Genomic DNA, 20,437 nt, shown 5'->3' with positions numbered 1-20,437 from the left:
AGATCTCACACCAAGTATATTCAAACCTACACACAACACAAACAAACCTTTCATATTAATATTCTCTTCACCAATCTCAACAGATGCTTGTGATCTCACATCAGACCCGATGGAAACAGAAAGAGGGACAAATCAAAGGAGCAGCCGTATCCTGATGACCCAGAGAGTTTTCATTTCCTTCATCAGGTTTGTTAATGTAAATAAACCTGACCGTTTATTTATTAAATCTACAATTATCTGTATGTTGACAAAGAATTTAAAAAATAGTTTTCATTTAAGTCTTTCCCATGAATAAAGTTGCTTTACGTTTTAAAAAGACATACATTTTATTCAGATCTTTCAAAAAGTGATTTAGTCAGCATGACATTAAATAGGATTTTATTATTCATTATTCAGCATTTATTTCTGAGGCTTCAAATGGTCATACACATGACATGTCTGTACCTCAGCCACCTCTCGTATTAGACAGTAAAGACATTCAAAATTATTTCTTCATTATCATCAGTGCAAAAATGCTAATCAAGCAAAATAAGAAACCGCTTACTGTTATTCTCTATGATCTCTAAAGTGTTTTAAAAAGCTATTAAAAAAGCCAGTGGTAAAACAGATAAATTAAATAGTAGTTGGCAATCCTTTCAGTCCTCATTAACATATAAAATAAACTGTCTCAGCACAAAAGACTGAAACAAAGCAAAAGCATCAGGGTTGAGGAATTTGTACACCTCAGTGAGGTTTCAGAGATATATACATTGATTACGGACAATTTTTAGATTTGCGAATATAGGAAGGATGACATTTGGCTTCGGAGTGCAAGGAAGATCTGCTCCAGTACTAGACACTGCTTTCCTGGCACTCATTCAGCAATACAACAATTTAAACTCCCCATGTCTTCATGGCATTATATTACAGGTGTCTTTGTTCATCTCTTTTTTTGCTTTGTGAATGTGCAATAATAAAATAAGGCATCCACCTTGTCTACCTGAAGCACAAGTAGTTCTGCATTTCTGAAAGGCTGAAAACACACACACACACACACACACACACACACACACACACACACACACACACACACACACACACACACACACACACACACACACACACACACACACACACACACACACACAGGCAAAAGACATACATCCAATTCCACATGAGATATTTTTGGCATTAATGAAACTCCTCATGAAAGCCTTCTGCATTCCCTTTTCTCAGTCCGTCACTCATTTTTCACTCTCTGCTGCTCTCATGTCCTCGCTGTCTCCCATGATCACTCCCGCTCTGCACTTTCTCACACTCTTTACCGCTTTCACTCTCCATATCCACTTCCTGACTCCTTATCACACTCACTTCCTCGGCTCACACCCACAACCCACTTCCTTACTCTCTACAGCTCTCACTTCCTCGCTCACTACCACAATCGCTCCCCCCTCTTTACCGCATTACCTTTATCACTCTATACAGTAGTCAACATTTGAAGTGAATCAAAAAAAGTTCATCAGCGTTGTCCTAAGACAAGAACAGGTATTGTTGGTTTTAGGACAACTTTGATTAAAGGTCCCATATTGTACACATTTCTGGAGGTTTATTTTAGTTGTTGATGTCCTTAAGAATATATATTTGCGGTATAAGTGCCAAAATCCATCTCAATATATTTTTACAGCTCCTTTTTTAGGAGCTCTGTCAAAAACAGGTCGATTTTGGCCCGTCTAATTAATATTCATGAGCCTCTCTTCTGATTGGCCTGTTGTTTTCTGAGTGACGCACAGCCAGGCCAATCACAAGTAACTATGGTCATGTATGCTGTAGCCTAGCCCAGAGCCTAGCCTGCTGATACTCAACAGGATATTTCAGAATGATCATTAATGTTTCTTTCTTTTTCAAACACCGAATGCAGTAAGCTACATAACTGTTGCTTTAGTAAAGCCCCTTTCACACTGCGCACCGATTCCGGAAAATTACGGGAACGAGCGCTGTGTGAACAAAAGCCAGAACCAAATGCCATAAAGGCAGTGTTGTAGTGATGATGCACGTTATTGTGTGACTCTTCACGACGAAAAAATACGTGCAAAGTGGAATGAAGCAGCGATCAGGGAGCTCCTCACTATCAGCGCTGAAGCACAGATTGTTCATCAGGTTAGTTTAAGTTTAGTGAAATGTACACGTCACATTATACCTCACGTCACATGTCTTTACGGGTTGTGTGTAAAGCATGCACAGATTCCGGAAAACAACTGTGAATGAACTAAATCAAACAATTCCTCGCTCTACCGCATTCTCTTCCTCGCTCACTACCGCAATCATTTGTTTCGCTTACTACAGCATTCATTTTCTTGCTCACTACCGCAATCATTTCTTTCACTCACTACCACAATCACTCCTTCTCTCTCTACCAGATTCTCTTCCTCTCTCACTACCGCAATCATTTGTTTCGCTTACTACAGCATTCATTTTCTTGCTCACTACCGCAATCATTTCTTTCACTCACTACCGCAATCACTCCTCTCTCTACTAGATTCTCTTCCTCTTTCACTACCGCAGTCATTTCTTTTGCTCACTACCGCAATCATTTCTTTCACTCACTACCACAATCACTCCTTCTCTCTCTACCAGATTCTCTTCCTCTCTCACTACCGCAATCATTTGTTTCGCTTACTACAGCATTCATTTTCTTGCTCACTACCGCAATCATTTCTTTCACTCACTACCGCAATCACTCCTCTCTCTACTAGATTCTCTTCCTCTTTCACTACCGCAGTCATTTCTTTTGCTCACTACCGCAATCATTTCTTTCACTCACTACCACAATCACTCCTTCTCTCTCTACCAAATTCTCTTCCTCTCTCACTACCGCAATCATTTGTTTCGCTTACTACAGCATTCATTTTCTTGCTCACTACCGCAATCATTTCTTTCACTCACTACCGCAATCACTCCTCTCTCTACTAGATTCTCTTCCTCTTTCACTACCGCAGTCATTTCTTTTGCTCACTACCGCAATCATTTCTTTCACTCACTACCACAATCACTCCTTCTCTCTCTACCAAATTCTCTTCCTCTCTCACTACCGCAATCATTTGTTTCGCTTACTACAGCATTCATTTTCTTGCTCACTACCGCAATCATTTCTTTCACTCACTACCGCAATCATTTCTTTCACTCACTACCGCAATCACTCCTCTCTCTACTAGATTCTCTTCCTCTCTCACTACCGCAGTCATTTTTTTCGCTCACTACCGCAATCATTTCTTTCACTCACTACCGCAATCACTCCTCTCTCTACTAGATTCTCTTCCTCTCTCACTACCGCAGTCATTTCTTTCGCTCACTACCGCAATCACTTTTTGCTCACTACCTGCAAAAACTGCAGTGATTTTTCCTAATAATGTCCAAGTAGGGGTGTGACAAGACACTTATCCCACAAGACGAGACACGAGACTGGGTTCACGAGAACGAAACAAGATGAGATTTTTAATCTTTTTAAAGAATTCCTCAATCATGAAATATATAGGGAAAACTAGTATTTTATTCAACTGAAAAACACAAAATGCATGTGCATTTTGATATAAACATGTACTTTATGAAATTAAACTTCTATTTTAATGAATTATATGTTAAAATAAACATGTAAACTAAAGCTGCATGATTCTGGATATATTGAAAAACACAAGTGTTTTAAATAAATTGGAGATCACGATTCTCATGATTCTGAAGAAAAAAAAAATCTAAACAAAACAACAATTCACTAGTGGTTCTGACAAAATGTCAATTGCTTAAATCTTTTAAAAATATATATTCAAACAGAAGTCAGTGTCTCAATTAATGAAGACCTGTTTCACTATTGCAATCTCCTGAATAAATTGATTCAATGATAGATACTTTTTTAAATGTGCAGTTGTCGCCACGTCCTGGCAGAAGAATAAGCGTTACAATACGTACATGTTAAGACACTTTTGTTTTAATCGTTACTGTAGACAATAAGTGTTTTATACTCAAACTACAAACTTTTATCCTAGAACTTCTGTTACTAAATGTATGTAACAGAAATAATTATCATTATGTGGTTGAAAAGACCGTTTGTGTTGCTCTTTCTGGATCAACAGCAGCATGAATGCAGATTTGAATTCTTTAACACCTGTTTCACATCGTAAGCGTCAGTGGAGCGTGAGCAGTGAAATGTGAATCGTTGTCATTCAGAAATAAGATTGCGTGGGTGTTTGAATAGAGTTCGTGATATTTTAACGATTAATCGAGCAGCTCTAATGTAACACCGCAAAATGTTTTGTGAGGATATCGTCATGTTCTCGCGAGACCAGTCAGATATCGTGAGACATGTTGGATCTCATCACATCCCTATGTGCAAGCATTGCAAATGTACATCAAATACCATCTAAACGCAATCTAACCATTGTAATGGAACTGGGTCTCTATGAAGCAGCATCACTCCCTCTTGAAGTGTTTCAGACAACAATCTTGTCTCAGCTTCAGACTTTCAACAATGCATCCTAGGAAGCCATTTTCAGTCTAGAAGGCATTTAATGGGAGAAGTTGCCAATGAATGTTTAGGTTGTGGACACAAACACACACACACACACACACACACACACACACACAAAAAAAAATAATTCAATTAAATAAAATTAAATAAAAGCCACAAATCAGTCACACCACACACTATCTCTACTGAACTGGTATCGTCTGGAAACAGACGAGAAACCAGAACTTAAGGATAGTGTATACTGGCCACTACTGTAGACATCATTCCCCAAGAAACTCCCAAAAGATGTAGAGCCCCTAATTTTAGTGGCAAAGTATCTCTTGGAGTGAATGGTTCCTCTGCCTTGGTGGGCCCCACAGTCCCTGGACCCTGTTGTTGTAGAGTCTTTGAGTGAAAAAAATCCCAAAGACGTAAAACAGAGTTACAAGTTTTGGGTAATGTAGTGTTAATAGGGTCTAAATCACAGTATCTTTGGTGACTTTCCAGAAATCCTACTAATTCAGAAGTCTTTTCTTCTGTATTTGTCTTTATACTCTTCAGCCCCTGGTGGGACTCTACTTCTCTTTCCAGTGCCCTCTGACCCTGCATTACTCCCTTTTCAGCAATCTGACACTCCAGAGAAATCCATATTGGGGTCCCTGGTGTTGTTCTTCCTCTGACGGACTGTCTTCTCTTCATCCTACACAAATCATTTTGTTTTTAATATCACTTGACTTCAATTTCACTGGCCTTTAAGTTCATATATATAAAAGGTCATGTGTTTATACTTACTGGTGTAAAGATCCCATTTGGTCCCCATTCTCCAGGAGACTGGTCTTCAGGGTCTTCAGCCTCCTCTTCTTCCTCTTCCTCACCCTCCTCCTCTCTTACTATGTCCATCCCGTCCTCCTCATACTCCGTCGCATAGTCAGACTCCTCTGCTAGACACATCAACATCAGTTATGTACAAGCACAATAAGGACATATACAGTAAGTACATAATCCCAACTCTGCTGATCATCGTAATTTTAAATAGCTTGTCAATTCATCTTCAAATAAATGTAATGGGCTAAACTGTTTTTGAGTAACTGACCATCGGCTCCTAAGTAGCTCTGCACCGGCTCAATCCTGGACACAATTTCAGCTAGATCAGTGAAGTCTGCACTAGGACACGTGCAGGACTGAAACAAATAGCAATAAAACAGTCAATACAGAATGATATTAATAGACAAATTACAACTTAATACACAATTTAATTAATAAAATAAGATGACATATCATGAAACCGGAAAGCCAGAAAATGTGAGAAAATGTGAAAAAGAACCCTGTTTTTTATTTGTGGAAAGCCTTGTTCTGCAAGCATGTGAAAAAACAAGCTGCTCAGATTTCGCTCCCCTCGTGACATTGAAATGGGATTTTATTATAATATTATAAAATATTTTATAAATATTATATATATATTTATTATAACACTTAATCTGCAAGTTTCCACCCACGGTGCTGTCATTGTGTTTTCGTAAGCGACAATGGTGTACCAGTTCTAACGCCATATTGAAAGTTCGAGCAAAGCATGCTAACTGTTCTGTCGTTGGCTGCACAGATGAGCACAGAACACTATTTAGAGTCCCAGCCTCAGAGGAGACAAGAGAGCAGTGGATTCATTGATTTATTTACTAATATAAACATGCAATTTCTTTCCTAGCTGTTTACTTTCACAGACATAACCTGTATGACTGTTTGTGTTACTCCTGTGTGTTTTTAACATAAACTTGTGTGTATTTGACAGTTTAAGCACAATACAACATGAAAGAGAACTTTGCTTTTTGTGCGCGTGCCTTGGATGTGTGCGCTCAGAAAACCGTATATCAGAAATGTATACTAATATGGTTTAAAACGCATTATTTCATTGTGATAGACATGAAAATCAAAACCAAATAGATGTATCTGATGTACGATCTTTAAAGTCAGCTTCATTCTAAAAAAGGGGGCAAGAAGCAGCAGCTAGGGATGCACCGATCCACATTTTTTCACTTCCGATCCGATTCCGATACCTGAATTTGGATATCTGCCGATACCGATACTATTCCGATACCAGAGCTCTATTTGCTTTTATATCACTATGACTATTATCATTATTGTTGATTTTATGAGGCTGTAACAAACTTCTCTACAAGCAAGTCTAAGTATCTCCCAAAAAGCAACTTGAGGTAAGTATGAGGTTAGAAAATGGCAGAAATCCCATCCTGAAAACAAATATGCAACTTTAAGGGTTTAAATTGATATTTATTTAAATTTCAAGACAGGGTTACTAGATAATAGTGCAATATACACTCTTGTTGCATAAAACAAAAAGGTTTTCAAATATTTGAAATAAAAAATAAATATTCACACTATAAATAGAACAATGTGCATCTGATCAACATAAATTCAGTAAATTCTTGCTTGTGTAGCAGCAACAAAATAAGGTTTTCAAATGTTAAACATTTTGAATAAAAGTGCAATAAGTGCACTTTTCGGATCAGCAAAAAACAAACAAAACAAAAAAAAGTTTGTTGTTTATTAATTACTGAATGCTTACTTTAAGTACTTCTAATCCACAGCAAAAACTAGCTGAACTAATATAATAAGTAACAAAACAAGAACACTAACACAAATGACAAGTGTAGATGAATACAACATAAAGTTACTAATAAAATCAATAATACTAGTATTCAGGTGCAGAAATTTAATAATTCATTGATAAATAACTAGTGCTTCTCACTGCAGGTATTTATAGGATGCTGTCTCTTTAAGGCCTAATGCACGTAATACTGGCACGCATCTCCTTCTCAGCTGTTTCGGTTCACTGAAGACATAACCGACGGTGTTACCAGAATAAAACAACGGGTATTTAAACATAACTTTGTATGAATGTTTCTGTTCAAGAGACGTTAAAGAGTAATCAGTCTGTGAATCGCGCAGTTTGAATCACGTCTCTCTCTCTCTCTCTCTCTCTCTCTCTCTCTGTGCGCGTGCTCGCTTCAGGTGTGTGCGGCAACGTTAAAAACAGAAAATGACACGCACGAAGTCTACAAATTATAAACTTTTACTCTATGATGGGTAATATTTAACAGTTAATCTACTAAATAAATCCACGAGGTGCCACCTCTCGGAACAACGGCTTTGCAAACATTGCACGTTGCTGTCTTTGCGGCGTTTCCGACCGTAAAGTATTTCCACACAGCGGACATGTATGACGCTCAATGCTAAACTGCTACCTGCAAACTGAAGATTTTCTGAAAGGAGGCATGTCATCTCTCTCAGTGTCTCATTGGAGCACAGACACGTCACCTAGCCCGGGATCACTTGTGAAGTCATTTCAGCAGACAGCACTGTACGTAGACATAACTCTGGATCGGAAATTTCTCTAGGTTGGATCGGAAATTTCCGATCCATTAATTAAGCTGGTATCGGAACCCGATACCGATACTGGATCGGATCGGCCCCATCCCTAGCAGCAGCTCATTTGCATCTAAAGAGATATGCACGGAAGCAGCGTGTTTCTGCTTCCACTCAAAATAGGTATTTTCAGAATGAAGTAATAAAGTATGTGGGGTATTTTGAGCTGAAAATTCACAGACACATTCTGGGGACAACTTAGACTTATTACATATTAGAAAAAAGGACATAATAGGTCTCCTTTAAGAAAACTCACATCAGTCTTCTTGCTGTCATTGTAGTCCGCTGAGCGATGGTCTTTCAGCATATTTTCAATAATGTCCCCACGAGCCCACTCAGTAAACACCAGTTTACCATGTTGATAACCCACATCCTGAGAGAAAACAGAAAAACTTTAAATATATCAGTTATGAGAGGTCATGCTTTATGTACACTACAATAAATACTATACCTCTATTAATTTTTTAGAATTAAGACTACATGTGTTTACTGTAGATGTGGGCTTTTGTTCTCACATAGATTTCATCAAATTTCCCAAAGTCCATGGTCTTAAAGCGGTCTATGGGTGGCCGAATGTACTCGCAGTATGCGCTCTTCTTGACAAGTTCCAGTTGCCGTACACAAGATACATAGGCCAAACGGGACTGGATTTCAGCCATGTCAGGTACCTATGAAATAAAGGACATTTTTAAACCATTTATTCAGAGCTAGCACAATCAAATCAAATTTCTTTCATGAATTTAAGTAGTAATTTGTCATCGCAGTCCAGAAGCTTTCTGATACCAAGTTGAAACGGCTCTACATAAGTGTTTTAATATCCCACAACATTGACTCACCTTCACTTTCTCCGCCCACGGGTTGATTCGTTTCCATAGCAGCCACCAGCCCGAAAGACTGTCACCGTAGTTACAGAGATCAGTCTCATCCTGGCTGCCCACGTCAATGGCGATGACTGTTTTTGTGCCCATATTACGAGCTATGTCCGCTGCAGGGCATTAGAGTGCCAGTCGAATTGCAAACAAATGCACACGTACACAGACAGACATCCACAAGGTAGCAGGAAGAATCAAAGTACTGTTAATATTTTAGGCATAATCCCTAAATGAATAATTGATCACCAATCAACACTGTTTCACCAAACTTCTTATTAAAAAGCTGTCATTTTTTTAATCAGTGATATATTCGAATAAAAATTGATGTTTAACAGTAAGAATCCTTTTAAGTACAAAACTTTAATTAAGCAGATTCTAAAAATATTAGCTGAGAATTGTGGTAAAACAGCCTTGCAGGTGATCAGTACAAATAAAGGGTGGAAAAAGACAATTCTGTTTAAAGATGACAAGACAAGATGCAATTAAAACCTAACAATGTAGGCTTAAAAAGTAAGTAATGATTTACAAAAAGGTTAAGAACTATTCCTTGGAATTTTAACATCTGCTTTACAGGCAATTACACAGATGATTTTAATGCAAGGAATAATCTTTATCAGTGCAAACTGCTTGATTAACTAATGCATTAAATTATATTAAATCAAATTATAACACAGAATGTGATGTCACATGCAAAATCTTGTCTTTTCCCCCTGAATTAAGATGTCCCCAGTTGAAATGCAACATTTGAACTATGGGAACTATATCTTTCTACACAATATGTTGCACTGCAAACTGAGGGACATTATGCTATTGCTGTCTGTTAATTTAGATTTTCTTTTTATACAGCGGTGGCCAAAATTATTAGAACACTAGTATTTTCAGCAGCTAAATGGTTTTAAGTCAGTTATGAGTGAGTCAGTCCAAACATTAATTTTGCCATCAATTGTAATAATCCAGTGAGACTTTATTTTGCACAAGAAGTCTGCCAACAGTCAGTGATTCACATATAGATCTGATCTCACCAGCATCCAGTCTGTCTGGAATGACATGAAGAAACAGAACAAACTGAGACAGAATAACTCCAGAAAAACTGGGGCAACATCTCCAAGATGCTTCGACAGACCTACCTGCAAAGCTACAGTCTTGTTAAAAGTTTTAGGCACTTGAGGACATGAGCGCTTAAAGAAAATGAGGATTCTGTCAAAAAATAATGTCATAAATAGACTTTCTTTATCAATTAACTTCTATTAACTAAATTAAATCAACATTTGGTGTGACCATCATTTGCGCATAGTTTTTCAGATAGCTTTGCAGGTAGGTCTCTCGAAGCATCTTGGAGACGTTGCCCCAGTTCTTCTGGATTTAGTCTGTCTCAGTTTCTTCAGTTTCTTCATGTCATTCCAGACAGACTGGATGATGATGAGATCAGATCTCTGTGTGGAGCACTGGCTGTTGTCAGACTCCTTGTGCAAACAAAAATCTCACTGAATTATTACAATTAATGGCAAAATGTATGTTCAGAAATGTAAACCACTATCTCCTACTGACACACTACAACAAAAGATTGCATTTCTTAGCTGGTAAAAATACTACATATACTAATATTTTTGGCCACCACTGTATTTTGGAAACTATTCCATTTAAAATTTGACTACATTAAATTACACTTTTCTATATTGTAAAGAAGAGATACAAAAAATTTATACTCACAATTTAAGACCAATTGTATACCAGACAGCAACAGCAGCATGCAATTATTGATATTTAAAGTCTGATAAAATTGTATGTTTTTAATAGGCTGGTCAGGACAAGAAGTCAACTGAGCATCTTTGTCCACACCAACCAATCCCTGCTAAACTTTATCCATTTGTCTCTGTACAATTCATAAACTAATTTAACAGACCTGAAATGAATTGTGCTGGAAATCTCCAAAATGCCAAATTGACTAACATATTAAAACAAACATGCATTCTGAGTTCAAATGGATAAAGCAAAACCACTCATTCTACCCTCAAAATGACAGAGAAATCACAGTATACTTACTCAGAGCCATGTAGCTCTTTAAAACCAAAAAGTTAAGTGATTGACCAAACCAGATTGTGTTTCTGGCCCCAGTGGCCCTCTCTCTCTGAGTGGAGTTAGGGTTGCCCTGGGCCGTACTTGCCTGGCAGGTTGTTGATGTATCCTCCATCCATGAGCAGGTTTCCATCTTTTGGGTCGCAGAGGGGTGGCAGGTACCCGGAAAGGGTCATGCTCGCCCTGACATAGCGCCACAGGGAGCCTACCACACCGGGAGGGGGACAATAACCTCTTAATAACATCTAAAGTACTTTACGTAACGCCTCGGCAGCGTTTCGAGGTGTCCCTGAAGTCACAGTTGTGGTTAGTAGCGCACAGACCAGCAGGGAGATACAGTGACGGTCACCCCAAGGACGGTGTGCGGTGGTTTAGTTTGGCCTGCCTCATTCAGTGAATCCAACCTCGACAGAGGTGTAAACACCTATGAGGTAAGGTTGACTTGTCTTTTAACCTTGTCTCACTGTTCTAAATCAAAAATGTTATTGAGTATGCAAAAGATACCAATTTATCTAATATTCTTACAATCCATTCACTTAAATACATTACTATTAATCAATAATGATGTATTTTTCAGGAAAAAAGAGGAGACAGAGTTGAAAAACAGTCAGTGAAACATCGGGCACTGCCAGCCTGTCCTAGCCTGTAGTATTACACTCAACCATCAGGTGTCAGGACAGGCTCGACAGTGACATGGGTTGGAAGGAGAGAGAAAAATCCACAGAGGCACATGCATTCAGCATGTGGCACTCTTAAAGAGATAGTTCACCCAAAAATTTAAATTCTGACATCTATTACTCACCCTTATGTCGTTCCAAACCCATAAGGTCTTTGTTCATTTTTGGAACACAAATTAAGATATTTTAGCTGAAATCCAAGAGCTTTCTGACCCTGCATAGAAAACAATGGTTCAACCGTAATTTTACAAAGCTATAAGAATACTTCTGTGCACAAAGGAAACTTAAATAATGACTTTATTCAACAATTTCTTCTATTCTGTTTCAGTCTTTGCCTCAGGGTCTGAAAGCTCTCAGATTTCATCAAAAATATCTTAATTTGTGTTCTGAAGATGAACAAAGGTCTTACAGGTTAGGAACGACATGAGGGCGAGTAATTAATGACAGAATTGTCCTTTTTGGGTCAACCATCTTTACATTTTTGTGGCTTTTAAAAAAAGTTATCCTTTTGGCTACTGGCTAATTGTGCTGTAGGATCCAGAACAACATCTCCCCGTCACACTTATCCTTATAAATTTTGAATACGTGTAGCATAAAGGCCTACAATAGATAAACATGCAGCAGCATGCACATAGGGTGTGCTTGTGACAGCCAAGCTCAAGGTAGATGGGAAGAGTGCACGTGATGTGAACATGATAGAAGAGCATGGGGAAAATACACCAGCTTCAACAGCAAAACTAAAACAATGACGCAGATATCGACAGGCCAGCAGACAACATTTACTTTGTCAATACTGAAAGTCACATCACAGCATCAATGTTGATTGTAGCTTAGTGCAAATCAACATATGCAGTGGTTTAGAATAGAGAAACTGACACTAGACTGCCAAACAATATTCACCAACCAACAATGAATAAACAAATCAATGCCATAGTTTCTGGAAGCCTACTGGTAATAAACCAAATTTAAAATGCTAAATGTAACATTAAATAAAAAAAGTTACTGCAATAACTATTACATACAGCCTTTGTAATAATACACATAATGTATATGCACATTCACTACCAGTCAAAAGTTTTGAATGTTTTTTAAAGAAGTCTCTTCTGCTCAACAAGCCTGCATTTATTTAATCCAAAGTACAGCAAAAACAGTAAATTTTTTAAATATTTTTACTAAACTAAATAACTGTTATCAATTTGAATATATTTTAAAATGTAATTTATTTCTGTGATCAAATCTAAATTTTCAGTATCATTACTCCAGTCCTCAGTGTCACATGAACCTTCAGAATGAATTCTAATATGCTGATTGATTAACTGTTATTAATATTATCATCATCAATATTTAAAAGAGTTCAGTAGATTTTTTTTCAGGATTCTTTGATGAAAAGATCCAAAGATCAGCATTTATCTCAAATAAAAGCTTTTGTAACATTTTACACTATACTATTTAAAAGCTTGGAGTCAATATATTATTTTAGGAAACAAATGATAGAAATTAAGTAAAAATTTTTAATTTATCAAAAGTGATTATAAAGACATTTATAATGTTACAAAAGATTTCTATTTCAGATAAATTCTTCTGAACTTTCTATTCATCAAAGAAACCAGAAATTCTATTCAGCTGTCGACATAATAATAATAATAATAATAATAAATGTTTTTTGAGCAGAAAATTTGAATATTATATAAGGATCACGTGACTGGAGTAATGATGCTAAAATTCAGATTTTAAATCACAGGAATGAATTACATTTTAAAATATATTCAAATAGAAAACTTATTTTAAATAGTAAAAATATTATATTTTAAACTATAATTTTTTAGTTTTACCTGTACTTTGGATTAAATAAATGCAGGCTTGGTGAGCAGAAGAGACTTCTTTAAAAAAACAAACAAAAAAAAACCGTTAAAAATCTTACTGTTCAAAAACTTTTGACTGGTAAAGTATTTGTAACCATACATTGGCTGAAGTGTCTTACAAAAGAGCCAAATGGATGACTAGGTGGAAATAGAAAAACTGAATCTTACAAAACTGATAAAGAAAATGTCTAAGTCATAATTCACCCTGAAAAATAAATTATATTTTGCTAAAAGAAAATGCAATAAAAAGCCTATTCTACTACCATTAAGCCTATTTTGTACCACTCATGGCAATTAAGCAGGAAAAACAACAAACAATTATATACATAAAACCATACATCCGGACAAATTATATGGGGAATAATTGTGTAAAACTGGCATGAAAAATAACCTCACTATTAAAAAAAAATTCTAGGCCATATTTATGCACAATCCAAAAACTGTTGATTTTGGGAAAAAATGAGACCATGTTTTTCATCAGATCCAACTCAATGTAATGTTTATCGTGTTTATGAAAGCACCGTCTCTCTCCACTATTCTTTCTCTCATTGAAAACTATCCTGTGTTCCTTCCAAACCATGGGTTCCCAATGTAAGCAGGGGGTTAATTCGTTTAAAACAGGACAAGAGACAATAAAAAGCAAAGGGTAACTGAGTGGTTGGTTGTCGCAGGGATACTTTTTAAAAACCTCCTTTAGGCTTTTGGGAGGTTTTGGTGAAAAGGGGGCAAAATCCTGACCTGGGACATTGTTAACATAGCAACCATCCACGAGGAGGTGGCCGTCCTTGGGGTCGCAGAGAGGAGGCAGATAAGGGGTATAGGAGGCACTGGCTCTAACATAGCGCCAAACACAGCCTGGCAAAATGAAGATGGAGAGTAAATCAAAACTGGAAAAGACGTGGAGAGAGACAGGAGGGAGGGACAATCAACAACAGGAAATGAGTGAGAATGATAGGAGGGACCCAAAATTCTCCGCCTGTAGTTCTCCGTAGTTTCATGGACATCATGCTGAGATCACGTTATGCCAATCAGACAATTTCATTCGATTTAAACAAGAAAACACAAAACCTGATTGCAGTTTATCACATTTCTAAATGTCTAAACAGTTTACCTATCCAAAGAAGGAGTGAATGCTGATTATATGAATATAAACTGCATTTATTAGAAATGTAAAGTCTATGCCATGCCAAAATAGACAAAACAGATTTGGAAAGGGCGCGAAGAGGTGGAAGAGCACAGAGAGGGTGAGATTTGAGAGATCTGCAGGCTGTTAAGTGTTATAGCACACAATAACGATAAGAGCGTGTTGAGCACTGTGATTTGTGTTTCTCGTGGCTCACTTAAAAAAATTTTTTAATGACTTTTAAGATTTTTTTCCAGGACAGAAAAACAGTTTTATATATCTTTGGTCACATGATAGTAAAGACATATATAATGTTACAAAAAAGAAATCTATTTTAAAAAAATGCAGTTTTTCAAACTTTGTTAAAAGAATTTAAACTAACAATTATAATACAAAGAAATGTTTCTTGGGTACCAAATGAGCACATGATTTTAGCTACATACTGCAGGCAAATGCGGTCCAATTCAGATGTTTTTTTTTTGCTCATATGTGATTTTTGTGACAGTGTAAACAGCACAAATCACATGAAATCTGATCTTTTCAATTCCGATTTGTGCCACTTCCATATGTGGTACAAAATCTGATACAGGTCAGATGTTTTGCAATGCGATCGCAGTCTGAAAATGCCACTTTTATGTCACTAGATCAACATTGGTCACGATTCTGCACTCATGGGAGACACAGATTTGACATGCCCAAAGTTATCAAGACAGTTGTGAAAGCTAGTCATTGGAAGTACAGTGAAGTTTCCTTATGCATGTCCTTAAGTATTACAAGAACAACTCTATGCAAGCAAACTGAGAGCTCATATCATAAGTTTAAAAACTCTGCTCTCTTCTGTCAGATCCTTTTCTTTATTTTTCATACTGCCTGCACATAATTTCACTGTCTTCCGCAACAGATCACACAATAAATAAACACATAATTGCTTACTTTATGTCCTCCATGTTTACTTTCATATGACAGCACACTGCACAAGTGTTGCCAAGTCCACAGTTTTCCCACAGAACTGGGCTAATTTTTCACTGTTGCCGCAGGTTATTTTTCAACTCCGTAGGTTGATTGGGCTTGTTTTGAGAAGCAATTTAAAACTTGCCAACTCTGTTCGTATTGTTCTTCTGTGCATGGTCAGTTCAGAACCATGATCTTTTTACACTGGAAAATCTGATATTGGCCACATTTAAATCAAAAATGTGAACAGCTATACAAAAAAATCGGATCTGAGCAAAAATCTGAATTGAGCACTAAGGCTCGCAGTGTGAACATAGCCTAAGAATCATGTGACACTCAAAACTGGAGTAATAGCCGCTGAAAATTCAGCTTTGAACAAAATATGTCCGCTATCCATTGACAAAGCAATAGATCTGGTAATTCACAAACTTCTCTTATTCAATAAGCAGACATGGCTTGCTCTCACATTTTGAAACTATTTGAATGTAAGAAGCTGGAGTGAAGGCATACTGTAAGTTGCAGTAAAGTTTTTGGAACTGTTATGTCTTAGTTGTGCAGTGTGAGATTTAGAGGTGTGTCTAAGCAATGCTACAACAAGAGAATGAAGAGGAAGTGACATTAAGAGCACAGGGGGAAGCAAATGGGTGATGCATTCTGGATCCTACAGACACCACTAACAGGGGTTTTTACCTTCTACAACAGCTAATGGTGTATACTTGACAACATGGGCATTTAGAATTTTACAGAAAGAAAAAAGATCAAGATATATGGAAAGGACGACAGTGCATGAGAGCTTAGTCTTTTCTATGACACAAAAAGCAGGTTAGGACAGAGGGTAGGACAGAAGAAAGACAGACAAAAACTTTGACAAAAGGGGGAGAAAATGGAGTGGGAAAGATAACAGAGACAAGCTTTGTCCTTGCAGTTAGTGAGACATGCAAATTCAGTCCCACAATCCATTTAGGCAAACACGGGTGAACACATGACCATTATAAGGCCCCCAAATCCAGCATTTTACAGCACTAAACTGTACTCAGTGTTTTTAACATTACATTAATTGATTTAGCAAGTGTGAATTAATTTCTCATAAACACAGGGAACAGATATATTACTAACTGAATTTGGGGACCAAACTCAGAATTCAGAGATACATGATATGCCATTGGTCAATCCCAACATGTATTATGCATTTGACAAACAGTTAAGGAAATTAATCAATTCAATCGCATTTCGTTCAGGTGCATGAGTTAACAGGCATTTTCTAGATCTCTCTCAGAAGCCATCAGTTATTTCAGCAAATTCCATAACCCACATGCAACATTAGCTTCTCTTTCTTTATTATTACAAATTAATAACTTAAACAAAAATGAGGAAGCCTGAACATCCCAAATTTCTATCAAGGTTATATGTTACTATTAAACATTTGAAAAGCTATTTACTAAAGTAAGAAAAGAACAAAGTTCAGTCATTACTTACCGTCTTTATGAACACGCATGGAAGAAGCTGTGATGTCTGTGGTCACATTAAAGTAAGGCAGCCACAAGTCCTACAAATACAAGCAAGAAAAACATGACATGTTTTCATAAATATGATAATCACCTATCCTAATTATATCAGCTAATTTGAAGATTAAAAAAGTTACATTTTAAGTACTAATATATATACCACAAAACCAGTCATAAGGGTCTTATGATGTATGGTTTGTTAGGACAATATTTGCCCGTGATACACTTATTTGAAAATCTGGAAATCTACTGTAGAAGTTTTACAAAATATGTTTATGCAACATGACCTTTACTTAATATCCTAATGATTTTTAGCATAAAAGAAAAATCATTTTGACCCATACAATGTATTGTTGGCTATTGCTACAAATATACCCGTGCTACTTGTGGTCCAGGGTCACATATGTGTTGTAGAGGGACTAGGTTAGATTTCTGAAACCGATGCACTCCCTAAAAAACTATGGTGACCTCTCACCTCGATTTGTTTGTCCTCAAAGACTTTTGAGATGCTGGTGTTGAAGGCAGAGCCAGAAAACATGGACGTGATTGGATAAGTAAGGTCCAGTACTGTTTTGAATACAGAATTCATTGCCTGAGAAAGATGAAATGAAATTTCAGTGATTAATAACTAAACATGTTCTATCTTATCTGATTGCTCAAAGCATGGTAAAGGTTGTCAGTTAATGGATAGAGTCACATTACCTTGGACCACTCTCTTGCTCTCTGCTTGACCCGAACAGCATTTCTCTCCTCTGCATACAAAGCACCAATGAATGAGCCAATGGAAGTTCCTCCCACTATGTCGATGGGAATTCCTGTATCCTCCATGGCTTTGATTACACCAACATGAGAGCAACCCCTGCAAAATTAAAGATAACTTTGAGCATTACTGTAACAAAAAACAGGGTTATTAAATGTGTTACACGTAATGCTGCAGGGAAGAAGATCAAAGGTAGAGCTGTGGATCTTTTTATCTCCCAATAAGACCATCTTGGGTATAACGACTAGTTAAAGTCACTTACCTGGCTCCGCCTCCGCCCAGTACAAGGGCAATGCTGTTTCCTGTGAGTACCCTGGCCAGCCGTGAGAAATCACTGTGTCTGTCTGCAGTCTTCTCGAAAACCTTTTCATATACCTCTCGCTGTTTAAGGCAACAACCACGTACATATCAAACACAAGGGTTACTAACAATCTTTGTCCTTGAAAGCAACAGAAAGCTAAACATGTTTATTTTTTACCAGTTTGGATTGGCTTCTTCGTGAGAAAATTCTACGGGGGCACTTGAGGTGAAGGTGTCCAGAGCACCAGCTTCGCATGTTCAGCCACTCAACGGTTCTCGACGGGCCCGGCCCATCCTCACGATGCAACAGAACTAACTGCTTCAGAGCTCGTACTGCTGTGTTCTCCAACATCTGCTCCAACTGAGAAGGTAAGAACACGGAGAATCAAAACAGAACCATTTACTATTAAGTTTGAATCTGAATTCTGATTGGATACGCTCCATTTGAAGTTATTTAAAGCACTAGGTATACATCTTTGCATAGACACTGAACTGTTTCAAAATTGATAAATTCTTAATTCTTTTCAGGAATAATTTTTGCAAATTCAGAACAATTTAATTGATTCACAATAGGATTCACATTTACATCGAGAAAATGAATTGTTACACTTGTAGTGGCTGCACATTCAATATTAATGTGCCAAGTTGCACAACCTGCAGTTGTGCCTTGCTTAAGCTGATAAGTAAAAGTTTCTGAATCTTTCCCTCTGGGGTTTCAGCCTGTAATAGCTTTGATCTTCAATCACTACTTCCCCCTCACACATTCACATGAATGTGGACAGAAACAACACTAGACTCAAACAAGTACCTCTCCAAGTGCAGGTTCCTGGTCTCCAAGCCCCACAATGAGAATACAGTCAGCTTGTCGGATACAGCGTTGAGTCCATGGGGTCATACCGCTGTCCGTCTGATACAGCACTATACGATTAATGTCCTCTTGCTGAGCCAACCAACCTGATAACCTGTACTCATGAATACTAAAGAAAGACAAGCATTTCAGATCACAAATCAAAAATCATCGAGATAAATACATGTTGTTCTGATCTTATATATATACACACACCTGTCTAAAGCAGAAGCGCCAAGTCTCTCTCTGATGATATCACTGGTGAGCAGCAAGGTCGGTCCTAATTAAAGAATAAAAGTGTGTTAGATGTGTCTAGATCATGGGTTTTGAATATCAATCACTGCTTAAGTGTACCTATGGCGCTGAGGGCATGGCTGAGCTCCAGATTGAAGGCATTGATTGGCACATCATCGCAAACTGGAAGCACGGCCACAGTGGAGAGATTACTGGCTGGGTTAGTGACGTCTGGACTCGACGCCATGCTTGGCAGACCAAGGGCAGAGCCTAGAGAAATGAAAGAAAGCTCTGCTTTATATTCTTTGTTCTTAAGATTACATTTCTTCTCAAGACTGTACTGAAGCATTGAATGTGATGTGAAAGAAGAGGTTTTGGTCATACTCGAGAAAGGTCCACGGGCCTGTTGGAGGTTCCCCAAAATCTTCTGGCCCAGCAGATGGATCAAGCGTGTCACCACCTGCGGGTATCTTCTCTTAATGTTGTTGAGTGTTCCTTCTGGAAGCTTCACCAGCTCAGTGTCTCTGACTGCATGGACTGTGGTGGCACGAGGCTGCCGAGTCAAAGCCTCCACCTGAGAGAAAGAGAGACCAAAGTCCTTTTAAGACAAGTCATGTCACTCGGCGGCCATCTTTGAAACGCCTCTCGGGCATCCAAGTGCAGCTCCTATCTATTTGAATGGGGAAACATCAAATTCTCCAAAACTGTTTGCCAAACTTACGATTAAATTTCATATTTGAAATCTCCAAAGAAATCCAACAAGAACTGCCTCATAAATATAGTTCCTTGTGCTTTAATAGCTTTAAAAAAAACGCTTATTTTTCCGGCTAGATGAGCCAGTGCGCATGCGCAGTACTGAACGCACGTCTTAGAGCGCCGACTGTTTCTATAGCAACCGGAACTTCTCACGGTAGCTGCAGTGACGCGCTGACTTTACTAATCAACAATTGGCTCTTTCACTAAGAAGGCGGAGCTTCGCGGCCATGATGACCGTTGCATTTTTCCCCATTCAAAACTACAGGAGTGACGTCTTTGGTATTCTATAGTCTTTGGAGAGACATAGTTCAGCGATCCTACACTGCCTTGCGAAAGTATTCATACCCTATTTTTTCACATTTTGTTATGTTGCTGCCTTATGTTAAACTGTTTTAAATTATTTTTTTCCCCACATCAATCTACATACATATAAATATTATATAAATGTTATATAAATATAATTAAATATAATTTTATTAATAAATAAAATAATGGTTCATTAATCGTAATGAAGTTAAAATGTTCAATTAATCGAGATTTTGATTTTAGGCCAAATCGC

The 20,437-nt window shown here is 37.6% G+C and overlaps 1 protein-coding gene and 1 long non-coding RNA gene across 2 annotated transcripts in view; both read right to left on the bottom strand.

Moving 5' to 3' along the window:
* Positions 1-361: 361 nt before the first annotated feature.
* Positions 362-2,256, bottom strand: LOC141336210 (uncharacterized). Its single transcript, XR_012355694.1, has 2 exons — positions 1,087-2,256; positions 362-1,012 (listed from the first exon to the last, which is right to left on the bottom strand). It is a non-coding gene; the product is annotated as an uncharacterized lncRNA (long non-coding RNA).
* Positions 2,257-2,290: 34 nt separating this feature from the next.
* Positions 2,291-20,437, bottom strand: part of pnpla6 (patatin-like phospholipase domain containing 6) — a 32,942-nt gene continuing 14,795 nt past the window's right edge. The window contains exons 18-34 of the mRNA XM_073841760.1: positions 19,507-19,696; positions 19,243-19,392; positions 19,105-19,168; positions 18,850-19,018; positions 18,220-18,402; positions 18,004-18,122; positions 17,684-17,840; positions 17,457-17,573; positions 16,953-17,022; positions 10,952-11,068; positions 8,752-8,900; positions 8,431-8,583; positions 8,172-8,288; positions 5,571-5,658; positions 5,270-5,418; positions 3,256-5,177; positions 2,291-2,991 (exon numbers count right to left, since the gene is read on the bottom strand). Coding sequence (XP_073697861.1) covers positions 5,097-5,177; positions 5,270-5,418; positions 5,571-5,658; positions 8,172-8,288; positions 8,431-8,583; positions 8,752-8,900; positions 10,952-11,068; positions 16,953-17,022; positions 17,457-17,573; positions 17,684-17,840; positions 18,004-18,122; positions 18,220-18,402; positions 18,850-19,018; positions 19,105-19,168; positions 19,243-19,392; positions 19,507-19,696 — 2,073 coding nt within the window. The 3' untranslated portion in view covers positions 2,291-2,991; positions 3,256-5,096. The remainder of the gene's footprint in view (positions 2,992-3,255; positions 5,178-5,269; positions 5,419-5,570; positions 5,659-8,171; positions 8,289-8,430; positions 8,584-8,751; positions 8,901-10,951; positions 11,069-16,952; positions 17,023-17,456; positions 17,574-17,683; positions 17,841-18,003; positions 18,123-18,219; positions 18,403-18,849; positions 19,019-19,104; positions 19,169-19,242; positions 19,393-19,506; positions 19,697-20,437) is intronic.

The sequence above is a fragment of the Garra rufa genome, chromosome 6, assembly GCF_049309525.1.
Source record: "Garra rufa chromosome 6, GarRuf1.0, whole genome shotgun sequence".
In the NCBI taxonomy this organism is placed as follows: Eukaryota; Metazoa; Chordata; class Actinopteri; order Cypriniformes; family Cyprinidae; genus Garra; species Garra rufa.
This window is presented reverse-complemented; position numbering and strand designations above follow the sequence as displayed.